The sequence below is a fragment of the Pan paniscus genome, chromosome 2 (genome assembly GCF_029289425.2).
Source record: "Pan paniscus chromosome 2, NHGRI_mPanPan1-v2.0_pri, whole genome shotgun sequence".
NCBI classification, from domain to species: Eukaryota; Metazoa; Chordata; class Mammalia; order Primates; family Hominidae; genus Pan; species Pan paniscus.
In genome coordinates, this window is record NC_085926.1 from 140632553 (window position 1) to 140645169 (window position 12617).

Here is a 12617-nt window from a genome sequence, read left to right on the forward strand (position 1 = left end):
TGTGAAAATGACCATACTGCCAAAAGCAATCTACAAATTCAATGCAATTCCCATCAAAATACCACCATCATTCTTCACAGAACTAGAAAAAATAATCCTAAAATCCATATGGAACCAAAAAAGAGCCTGCATAGCCAATGCAAGATGAAGCGAAAAGAACAAATCTGAAGACATCACATTACCTGATTTCAAACTATACTATAAGGCTACTGTCACCAAAACAGCATGGTACTGGCATAAAAATAGGCATATAGACCAATGGAACAGAATAGAGAACCCAGAAATAAACCCAATACTTACAGCCAACTGATTTTCAACAAAGCAAACAAAAACATAAAGTGGGGGAAAAGACACCCTATTCAACAAATGGTGCTGGGATAATTGGCAAGCCACACGTAGGAGAATAAAACTGGATCTGCATCTCTCACCTTATACAAAAATAAACTCAAGATGGATCAAGAACTTAAATCTAAGACCTGAAACTATAAAAATTCTAGAAGATAACATCGGAAAACCCCTTGTAGACATTGGCTTAGGCAAGGATTTCATGACCAAGAACCCAAAAGCAAATGCAATGAAAAGAAAGATAAATAGCTGGGACTTGATTAAATGAAAGAGCTTTTGCATGGCAAAGGGAAGAGTTAGCAGAGTAAACAGACAACCCACAGAGTGGGAGAAAATCTTCACAATCTATGCATCTGACAAAGGACTACTATCCAGAATCTACAATGAATTCAAACAAATAATCAAGAAAAAAAAATCCTAACAAAAACTGGGCTAAAAACATGAAAAGGGCTGGGGGCAGTGGCTCATGCTTGTAATCCCAGCACTTTGGGAGGCTGAGGCGGGCGGATCACCTGAGGTCTGGAGTGCGAGACCAGCCTGACCAACAGGGAGAAACACTGTCTCTACTAAAAATACAAAATTAGCCGGGTGTGGTGGCACATGCCGGTAATACCAGCTAGTCGGAAGGCTGAGGCAGGAGAATCACTTGAACCTGGGAGGCGGAAGTTGCGGTGAGCCAAGATCACGCCATTGCACTCCAGCCTGGGCAACAAGAGCAAAACTCTGTCTCAAGAAAAAACAAAAAAACATGAATAGACAATTCTCAAAAGAAGATACACAAATGGCCAACAAACATATGAAAAAATGCTCAAGATCACTAATGATCAGGGAATTCCAAGTCAAAACTGCAATGCCGTACCACCCTACTTCCGCAAGAATGGCCATAATCAAAAAATAATAGCTGTTGGTGTGGATGCGGTGAAAAGGGAACACTTCTACATTACTGGTGGGACTGTAAACTAGTACACCACTATGGAAAACAGTGTGGAGATTCCTTAGAGAACTAAAAGTAGAACTACCATTTGATCCAGTAATCCCACTACTGGGTATCTACCCAGAGGAAAAGAAGTCATTACACGAAAAAGATACTTGCCCACGCATGTTTATAGCAGCACAATTCGCAATTGCAAAAATGTGGAACCAACCCAAATGCCCATGAATCAATGAGTGGATAAAGAAACTGTGATATATATATATATATATATATATATATGTGGTATATATATATGTGATATATATATAATGATGGAATACTACTCAGCCATAAAAAGGAATGAATAAATGGCATTCGCAGCAACCTGGATGGGACTGGAGACTATTATTCTTATTCTAAATGAAGTAACTCAGGAATGGAAAACCAAACATCGTATGTTCTCACTCACAAGTGAGAGCTAAGCTTTGAGGATGCAAAGGCATAGGAATGACACAATGGACTTTCGGGACTCGGGGAAAGGTTGGGAAGGGGGAGAAGAATAAAAGACTACAAAATTAGGTTCAGTGTATACTGCTCGGTGATGGGTACATCAAAATCTCACAAATCATCACTAAAGAACTTACTCATGTAACCAAACACCACCTGTTCCTCAAAAACCTATGGAAATAATATGGAAATAAAAATTTATATATTTGTATAAATTATTTAAACATAATATAATTATATATCTATATATCCTTTATAAATGAGAGTTCATTTCCAGCCTAAAATGAGTACAACATACAAACCCACGAGTCTGGCTCTCCATTGTGCTTTAAGCATAGTGCACCAGAATATGAAATAGCTGGACAATTCCACAAAGGATTTCGACTAAACATTAAGTCGTCAGAGACTCAATTAACATACTGCTCCATATTTGCTTAATTACCTTAAACCAGTACCCTGGGTGTGGAAAGGGACGATTGAGCGAAGTCTTCCTCAGACTGCGGTTCACCTCACCAGAGCGAAGGAAGCTGCAGCGGGCTCCAGGAGCCCAGTGCGTCCCCACCGCAGGCCCCACCCACCCACGCCCCCCTTGCCGCAGGCCCCGCCCGCCCAAGCCCGCCCTTGCCGCAGGCTCCTCCCTAGTGTCGTCGCTACAGAGGAGCAGAGGATGACGTGAGGACAGAGTCGCGAACATCTCCTCGGAGCGCAGCTGGGCCAGCGGTTCCCACAGCCCTGGAGCCCAACGTGCGCAGAAGCGCCTCTTGGAGCTCCTCTCCCACAGATCTCTCGTCCTCTTCCTGGGCTAGGCCGCCCCAGGCGCGGCCCCTGCGACTCCTGGCACGGCCCCGTGCTCGGCTGCCGCCCTGGCGCGCGCCACACTGTCGTCCCCGGACGGGCGCGGACCGGCTCGGCCGGGGCGCCGGCGGCTGGGGAGGGGTCGCTGGCCCCGGGGCCGCGCATGCGCCGCCACCAACTTGGGGCTGTCAGTGGAGGGCGAGTGCTGGTTCTCAGGGGAGGCGACGCCCTTCGGGGCCAACGGGCCTCGAGCCGAGGCAGCAGTGGGAACGACTCATCCTTTTTCCAGCCCTGGGGCGTGGCTGGGGTCGGGGTCGGGGCCGGTGGGGGCCCCGCCCCCGTCTCCTGGCCTGCCCCCTTCATGGGCCGCGATGATGGCGGCCCTGTACCCGAGCACGGACCTCTCGGGCGCCTCCTCCTCCTCCCTGCCTTCCTCTCCATCCTCTTCCTCGCCGAACGAGGTGATGGCGCTGAAGGATGTGCGGGAGGTGAAGGAGGAGAATACGCTGAATGAGAAGCTTTTCTTGCTGGCGTGCGACAAGGGTGAGAGTTAGGCCCCTTTCTCCTCTGGACGCCCCTGTCCTCCAGACCTTTAGTCCTCTCCCCCGCCTCAACTTACATCGGGGCATTCCCTCTGTCTCAGGCGCCGAGTGTCTTCCCGCCTCGCCTGCTGCCTCAGGCGGTCTTCTCCTCACCGACTCTGCCCTGTGAGTGTGGAGCTGGCGGGAGAGTGGAGCTGGGGCTGCGCCCTCGGAGCGCGGCACCGTGGGGGGTGGCTCTGGCCTTGGGGTCCGGGGTTTAGGTAGCGCCTTGGGAGCCCCGACCCCAGCGTTTTAGCGCCGCCCTTGCTACTGACCGCATGAATGACCTGGTCTTCTCTCTGGCTCGCAGTTCATTCCTTCCGGGAGTCGAGAGGCTAGTTTCCGACACTCCAGTCGGAAAATTCCGTCACCTTACCTTAGGATGCCTCGTATGGAGGGTTCTCATCACCTGGTTTTTGTTTTTCTTAAAAACAAAACCAGACCCTCTATTATTTAGCTTCACCTGACCAGTGCTTTAGCCAGTGACTGTTGACTGGCATTAATAACGGAATATCCTAGGTGGAGATACATGAAGTAAAGACGGGACGGAAGAAATTCTGCCTTAGTTGCCAAAACTTTCTCTGGATTTACGGAACGCCTTTGATTGTTAGTGCTTTTTATTGGAGAGAAAGATTTATTGCTCCCAGATCTTTCTTTGGGAGATAAAGATAGTGAAAAATAATTACAGGAATTACAAGGCAAAAATATGTGGAATATATTTAGCGCGTTATCCTTTTTTTAGTCTAGAAGTTAATCATTTTTATGGCCATATTAAGGCCATGTCACGCAATCATCCTTTGTAGTGATGTATATAACAAAAGGGATAGGAAATTGATTGCCCTAAGACTGCTTTTGTTTCCTACATGGAAACACTAAAATTTTTCTTTTTCCAAATTTATATGGCTGTACACTTAGGAAAACTCTGTTAGAAACATGCAAACTTCTGGAACAAACCCAAAGGGCAGTTTACACTATGAAAAGACTAACTACACAGGATTTTTGTTTGTTTGTTTGTATGTGTGAATGTGTAATTAATAAATGACAGCCTTCCTAACCTCTCCTGCTTTTGAAAGAGGATTTTATTTACATGATTTTTTGAAAACAATTGACATATAAACAAAGTCCACCTATGTCTGTGGTTGAGCCATTTTTATGTTCTTATGTAATAGTATTAAATAATATTATGAAAGCAATATTAATAATATTGTTAAAGTACACCATGGACACAACTTTGAGCAGTCTTTGAGATGTAAAGAAACAGAATATATATCTACAACGTCACAAAAATAGGGTCTGCGGATTATGTAAAATTATTTAGTATTGCTGGAGTGGGTTGCCTGAGTTCTCTTCCCTCAAAAGTTCTGAGAGAGGAAGGGGAGAAGATTGTGTTGTACTAAAATGAGTAAGTGCTGGCTCCATGTATTCCAGCTCACTGTGCAATGGTTATTTTAAAGCAAACAGAAAGTATGTCAAGAAAGGAAATTTGATATTCCTGTCAAACTGAGGACAGAAAAATATCAGTGGAATATGGTTGAGCAAGTATTTGTGCATTGTGTATATTTAGGATTATTGCATGACATATCTCAAACAAAAGAGAGTTTTAATTTATGATAGTTGTATAGCCTATTTAGTAGTACCAGGTGAAATACCTTGATATCCTTTGTCAGTTTTTTATTTTATAACATAATTGAGATGAGAGACTTGGCTTTGGGGGGGTAGGGTGGAAATTAAATATGCATATTTTCCCCATATATAAATTAGAAATTTTTAAAACAAGTGAGCTAAAATGGGGATTTTCTGTTTCAGGTATGTCTAAACAACTTCTTGAGTTAGATTTGGAAAAATAGCATAATTCTTACGCATACTTATGGGGTACATTTACATTTAAAAAGTAACTTTGAGTTATAGGTATATTCTTTTGATTACGTGTTTGTATTCGCTAATATTGTTAGACTTTTTAAAATGTTACCTAAACCAATCTAAAAGTGAACAATTTCCTGAAGTAGCTATGGCTTCCACCATTACACTGGAGCCTTCCTCAGACCAAATGTTAAACATTCACTAAAGCAGCTATTGGGGTCGAGTGTTCATGCTTTTCATAGAGGATTTCATTTAAACCCCACAACTCCATGAGCCAGATCTGTTGTTGTCCTCAATTTGTAGATGAGGAAAATGAGGCTTAGCAAAATTTTAAAATTACTTTGCCCAAGGTTACATTGGTTAGAAAATAGTAGAACTGGCATTTATCTTGAGCCTGCACTCCTAACCACTACGTTATATAGATCTGGTTGTAGGTGAATGAGTGAACATCATTTGTGTCAGAAAAGACACATCCATATTTGGACTTACTAGTTGAAGTTACATTTTCTTTGTATGGATGCTTTATAAACCTTGATTTCTGTGTATTACATTTGTTCAATGAAGGGTAAAAAGCAAGCATGGTACTTCAGTAGCACCAGAGTAAATCAACTCTAGAGTATCTATGGTGTTCTAGAGTGTCTCATTCTTTTCATGTAGCATTCTTGTTGTACATATGCAAAATGTTCATAACATATTCTTCTTAGGAAAAATTGAGGAATTCCTAAAGCAAAAATTGTGGAGATGAGATGGATATGTGTATGTTAGTGGATGGGTGGCCCTTTGAAAGATGTGTACAGATTAAAGAGTACAATAAATGTAGGAAAGAGAAAAGAAAAAGATTTATAGTTTGTGATAGCTGGCTTTTATGTAAGTAAGTTCGGTAGATTTAGGCAACTGCTGATCTAGGTAGTGGCCACTTAGTAATGGCTGTTAGTGATCTTCATAGTGGGTGAGGATCATCTCAGAGGTAACATTGAATCCTTTCTTTGTAAAGGAAAACCTTAACTGAAAGTTACTGTGCCAGCAATATATAAAGTGAAGTCTAGGACCCCCAGATAAAATTCTCAGAAAGTACACTCATGTTCTTTCTAGAGATAGAAAGCTATATAAATTCAGAGGTAAAACTTAATTGAAACAAGAGCTGACTATAAATATGTTGTTTTATGAAAAATTAAGTAGTGATTCTTACAGCCATGGCTTTGTCCTCTCTCATTGAGAATTAGTGTCATAATGAGCCTCTTTTATTTGTAGGCACCTATGGTGTCCCTCAGGTCTGTTAACAGGAGAAAGGGTAAATAAGTTTATTTAGAAAACACCTAAACTAAGTGTAGTTCATGTTAATTTTCCTCTAAAAAAAAAAAACCTGTTGAGTAGATGGTAGTTTTTAGTACATATTTGTAAATATAAACCTGCATAAACTGTTTGATTTGCTGATGATCATTAATCAGTTCATGTGGAGGAAAGAAAGTATGAAATGATTCAGTCCCTGCCAACTCTCCATGGAGAGTATTTTCAGGAAATCTGATGTGCGGTAAATGAGTCAGAAGCCCCTTCTTGAAATTTCAGCATGGGGTTAGCGGGAGGGATGGAGAGAGCAGGTTTTCACCTTTATCAGTGGGCTCAGCCTAGTCTCAGTGTCCTGTGTCACCTTTGTGGTAAGATTTGCTATGTTGTAAGGAAAAATGTTTTGATGACTGTATTTCTTTCTTTTTTTTTTTTTTTTTTTGAGATGGAGTTTCTCTTGTTGCACAGGCTGGAGTGCAGTGCAACCTCTGCCTCCCAGGTTCCAGCGATTCTCCTGCCTCAGCCTCCTGAGTAGCTGGGATTACAGGTGCCCACCACCACGCCCGGCTAATTTTTTTGTATTTTTAGTAGAGACAGGGTTTCACCATGTTGGCCAGGCTGGTCTCAAACTCCCGACCTCGAGTGATCCACCCGCCTCGGCTTCCCAAAGTGCTGGGATTATAGGCGTGGGCCACCGTGCCTGGCCTGATGACTGACTTTCTCCATAAGCTTTGTGTACCTTTGGGCTAAGGATGCTTTAAAAATGTGCAACAACTCTAGAGAGAAGCCAGAGTCAGAAGAAAAAAGTGCAGCATTTCTGAGAGAAGTAATATTAAGCTGCTGTTTTTTAAACACCTTATTTATATATAATGGGCCTTTAAAATTTTTTTACTTATTTGAGAAGAGATTTTGAAGTCTGGTATTAGAGAGGATGGTGGTGGGAAGAAACAAAAAATGCAGAGTACTGAGTATTGGTGTGAAGTGTTATGTTGACAATGGGGCACCTAATGTAAGGAGGTATGTGCTGTGAGGAAAAAACTTTGCAGAAATGAGAGGTAAAGAGGGTATTGTAGGCAGCATTCTATAAACACTTCACAAATCATCATAGACATAGCATTTATGTACTTTATATAGGAAAGCTTTTCAAATAACCAAAGTTTTACAATGTAATAGTTGAAAAACATTGCCATGGGGAACGGTTCAGGGATACTTTAACAACAGCAACGAAAGACTCAAATTGCGAAAATCTTAGTGGATAATTTATCTCTAACAGACTAGTAATTCAGCAGCTAGCTGCCTGGTAGTTCTATGATACTGGTAATTCTTTATAGTGATCACGCAACTTTGCTGCTCTTTTTCTGTAAGTCACAATCAAACTATACTTATCAAGCTGTTAATTGTGTTAAGGCACTGTGAAAGTGCTTTATCAAGAAAGTACTGAGTACATCCCTATCCTTTAGGAGAATATTCTTTAATGGAGATGCTCTCTTGTGCTCTAGTGAGGAGAAGTAAGGAAACAAAAGTATGTTTGTATTAAATATATCTGTCTGAAGGGAAGAAGCAAGTGCTCAATTTAACTTAAATGGCCTATATGTGATTTGGAGAATGGGATATTACGTGTACAGGGTCAGTCTTTTATCTGGGCAGTTAAAAAAAAATGTAACCCAAGCCAGACTCCTAGCCATACCTTGTATATAGACTTGGAGGAAGAGTGTGAAAAGATTAAATTTTATTATATAGGTATTATCGTAACCTAATAATTCCTCTTCTACCTTGCTGCCAGTGCTCTAAATATCTTCTTCATTGCTAACTCTTCCAAATTTAATGATACTGAGAAATTTAAGATTTAAGATCAGTAGTTGAATAGGTAATGAGGATTTCAAAAGTTATCACTAAGATGTGATTAACTAATGACTTTTAGGAGCCTAGATGAATGATAAGGTCTAAAAGAATTCCAGCACTGTATCAATATAGTCATGAGACTCAGTAGATTTCTTTGGATGCCAAAGCTTTGTTATGTATAAAGTGGGGGTGACTGGCACTGTTATTAATAGCTTCTGTTAATTTTTAAACATATGTTTTTCTAGATTAACATATTGGCCAGTAATATATTTTTCTAGTTTTATAAATATGTATAATTCAAATGTATATGAGATTAAATTTAAGCAGCACAATAAATCCTTTCTGAGACTGTGTTGCAACAACCTGATATAAACTAAGTTTTAAACAACTTACAGCAGCATTGTGAATGGGATCTCATGTCATTTATCAGACTCCAACTACAAAATAAACATTGCTTTTGACTATTTTTCTAATAGAGTTAAGAATATGCTGTTTATAATTTTTATCAACTGATTTACTATGAAAAAATCAGCATTACCTTCTGTGCTATAGTATAATTTTTTCCGGCAGCAGTGTGAATCTTTGCTCTTTTGCCAAATGATATTCATTATTATTAATGGTCCTCATTAAGATTCATAAGCAACTTAAGAAATTATGGTAATAATTGTCTTTTTACAAAAATGTTCAAAGTGTTATAAACAGTTTAGCTTACCATGTTTTTTAGTATCTTTAATTTTGAAGGTTTCATTTACAATAATATGGTTATAAATACATTGGCGTCTGTAATACAAGTTTTGCACATTTGATAAAGCTACATTTTAAATCATTTTCACTGTAGAAAGTCTGCATGGGTTTTTTTTTTTTTTCCTTTTTAGAATTTAGTTCAAGCTAATTTGAAGTTTGATGTCAGTTAACATTTTTATCAGTATTGTCATTTATATTTCCAGATCCAGCAACTGAACTTGATCATGTCTTTTTATTTTTTCACATCATCATTCTTTTTCCTCTTAATAAAACTTTCTGTTTTAAGCATCATTGGTAATATTTCAGTTAGAATGTTGCAATTGCCACACTCAGGTTTGTTACAGAAACTTGGTTTGAAAAGCTTTACAAATTTTTTGACATTAAATTCTCTCACACTTCACAACTAACTTCAAATTTGGTTAAATAAAATTAAACTGAACAACATTGATACTCTCTTTGCCATAAAATCAAACGAGATGCTAATGAGGAAGAGGTGGAATCACCTGTTCTTAATCAGTATTGTAACATTTCTCCATTGTATTTCTCAAGGGTTTATTACAGTTGGCCAGAGTAAATTTGTTGCTAAGGATCTATGGGATCACTCTGGTATTTTGTATACTAGTTCATTTTTTTTAAATTGCTGGTTAGGACTCACTAAATTGATTTTATGACTGTTAATGGGTTGCAACCTGCAGTTTGGAAAACATTGGTTTGGAATGATCATTGGCTGAGCCGCAGAGAGGCACAAGATGAATTCAGAATGTTAACAAGGTCTAACTAAGTCCTATAGGGCTTTGTAGGCCACAGTAAAAATTTGGCCTTTATTTTAAGTGTGATAGAAAAATCACAAAGTTTGTAAGCTTGATATGTTTTGAATTTTTTTTTTTTTTTTTTTTTTTGAGACCGAGTCTCGCTCTGTCGCCCAGGCTAGAGTGCAGTGGCGTGATCTCGGTTCACTGCAAGCTCCGCCTCCCACGTTCACGCCATTCTCCTGCCTCAGCCTCCCAAGTAGCTGGGACTACAGGTGCCCCCCACCATGCCCGGCTAATTTTTTGTATTTTTAGTAGAGGCGGGGTTTCACTGTGTTAGCCAAGATGGTCTCCGTCTCCTGACCTCGTGATCCGCCTGCCTCGGCCTCCCAAAGTGCTGGGATTACAGGCATGAGCCACCGCGCCCGGCCTGTGTTTTGAATTTTTAACCGATAACTCTAGCTGTGGAGTGCAGAGTGGATTGAAGGGGTGGGGCTAGAGCAGGAGTGAGCAAACTATGGGCCACAGACCATATCTGCCTGTTCTGTGAGGTCTTGGAGCTAAAACTGGTTTTTTACATTTTATATTTCAAATGGTTAAAAAAAAATTTCGTAACACATGAAAAGTCTATAAAATTCAAATTTCAGTGTCCATAAACAAAATTTTCTTAGAACACATCCACTATCATTTGTTTACATATGGTCTATGGCTGCTTTTGTGTTGAAAGGGCAGAGTTGAGTAGCTGTGACTGAGAGTGCATGGCCCACAAAGCTTAAAATATTTACTCTCTAACCCTTTTTCAGAAAACTTTCTTGACCCCTGTGCTACAGTATAAAGTATTAGTAAGTAATATAAGTTGCAATAGGGAAAAGAGTAAACAAGGAAGGGGGTGAGTGTGGGCTCAGTGGAGTCAGGGAAGTGAAAAATTACAAAATACAGGGCTTGAGGAGTTGGTCCATGTGAATCCCACCTGAGTTTGCTAAGGGCACTTAAGGAGTTAGGCTCCTACCCTCCCTGGAGGCTGAGAGATAGGGGCCCTGTCTTCAGGTGTTGGCTGGAACAAAAGTAAATTTTTATGTCAGCTTTGAGTTTTCTCGGGCAGGCATTTTAAGAGGGGCTAGGGTCATCCTAGGGATCCGGCCTTCAGCTGTTAGAAACACTTAAGTGTTTTGTTCAAGTTTATATGGGCCAAGGTGGAGGCCTTGTGGAGAAGGGCTCAGAAAAGCCTGACTAGAGTTTGGTTAAGGAGAGAATCTTGGTCAGCAGCTGTGTTAGTTAAGAGGCTATTGCAGAGTCCAGGAGGAAGATCATGGGGGTTTGGACTGCGGGTAGCAGTATACATGGAGACAAGTAGATGATTATGGGAGATATTTTAGAGAGGGGGCTAAGAAGACGTGCTGTTGAATTGGTATACGGCAGTGATATTAATAATTTTCATGGTTTGAGAAGCCTTCGCTTCAAAACGTACTCCCTGTGGAATTGATTGAAAATGGTTTCTTTTTCCTTGACTGAAAAAGACTACCATCTAGCCAAAAAAGTAAACAGATTATGTTGCACTTCCTTCTATGTGTTATATTTTAAAAGACAAAAGATGTAACTCTTGAAAGCAACTTCGTTATAAAATGAATGGCATTTATATATTTGTCTGTCATACACAGGCATTTTGAATTGTAATCCTTGTTCTATAACTAGCTTCTTGCTGTCTATTCTAAGTTTTCTAACCTCTTTTTACATATATACTCATCCTAAAAATTAAGAGGGTTCTGGTCTTTTTTTTTTTTTTTTTTTTTGACATAGTGCATTGTTTTAAATGAATTGCAAATATAAACTTCTCTGAAATGCTTAGCAACCACTCTAGGTTTCCTGTAGGTTCTGTGACTATAATGTGATTTTTCCTTTGCATGACTGTGTTAGCTGTAGCAGGGTGGAACTTTTTATTTTTAGGGATGAAAATTATTTATTTGGTTTTGATTTTTAGGGATTTTCTTTCTTTCTTGTATAGCTCCTTGACTACAATAGAAATAATCTTTAAAACCTTAGGGCTGGGCACGGTGGCTTGTGTCTGTAATCTCAGTACTTTGGGAGGCCAAGGCGGGCAGATCACTTGAGGTCAGGAGTTCGAGACCAGGCTAGCCAACATGGTGAAACCACATCTCTACTAAAAAAACAAAAATTAGCCGGGTGTGGTGGCAGCTGCCTGTAATCCCAGCTACTCAGGAGGCTGAGGCAGGAGAATCGCTTGAACCCAGGAGGCAGAGGTTGCAGTGAGCCAAATGATGCCATTGTACTCCTCCAGCCTGGGTGACAGAGCGAGATTCTGTCTTAAAAACAAAACAAAAACTTTAAAGCTGGAATATATGATATTTGTAATGTACTTTCCTTTTTAACAGCAATCTAAACTTTTAAATATGTAGCAGTTATTTTTGTCTATTTGCTATACCTGAAATTTATAAAATGTCATAAGGATTTATTTGTGTAGCTCTTCCTACGTTTCTGTCTCTAGCAATATGGTTGATTAGATAATCTGAAAACCTTTCTTCTTCAAATCACCTAGAAATTATAGCTAAAATATAATGAACATCCAGTTAAATGAACAGCTGAGCTTTCAAGAAAGTAGGGGAAACAACCAAGATACAAAAGTGAAGAAAAAACTGAAAAACAGGAGTTTGTGAGCTGACACTATGGCTGCTCCATGGGTGGGGATAAGAGTTACTGTTCTGGGCATTGCAGGGATTTGAGTCTTAATGCCCATATGAGAACAGGTTACAAGGCCTGGAGACTGTACAAAGTGAGGAGTTGGATTCAACATCTAAGCATAAAACCAGGATCCTTAAAGGACTGTACCTTCAGCAAAGAGGTAGATGAGGAGAAAAACCAATCTACCAGCACATGGAGACTTTGAAGAAGCTTGTTTGTGTTACTGTGGGCTCTGAATAAGGCTAAAAATAAGACACCTTTAAGAATACATAACCATGGTCCTGCCTCTTGTTGTCTTGG

The 12617-nt window shown here is 40.1% G+C and overlaps 1 protein-coding gene across 8 annotated transcripts in view; it reads left to right on the forward strand.

The window, feature by feature from the left end:
* Positions 1–2411: 2411 nt before the first annotated feature.
* The window catches only part of TRPC1 (transient receptor potential cation channel subfamily C member 1), an 83616-nt gene continuing 73410 nt past the window's right edge, over positions 2412–12617 (forward strand). For 7 of the 8 annotated variants that reach the window (XM_003826514.7, XM_003826513.7, XM_055110588.3 and 4 more), the window contains exon 1: positions 2412–3103. In XM_003826514.7, the coding sequence (XP_003826562.1) occupies positions 2932–3103 (172 nt within the window). In that variant the 5' untranslated portion in view covers positions 2412–2931. The remainder of the gene's footprint in view (positions 3104–12617) is intronic. The other variant, XM_008951912.5, reaches the window with a different exon arrangement.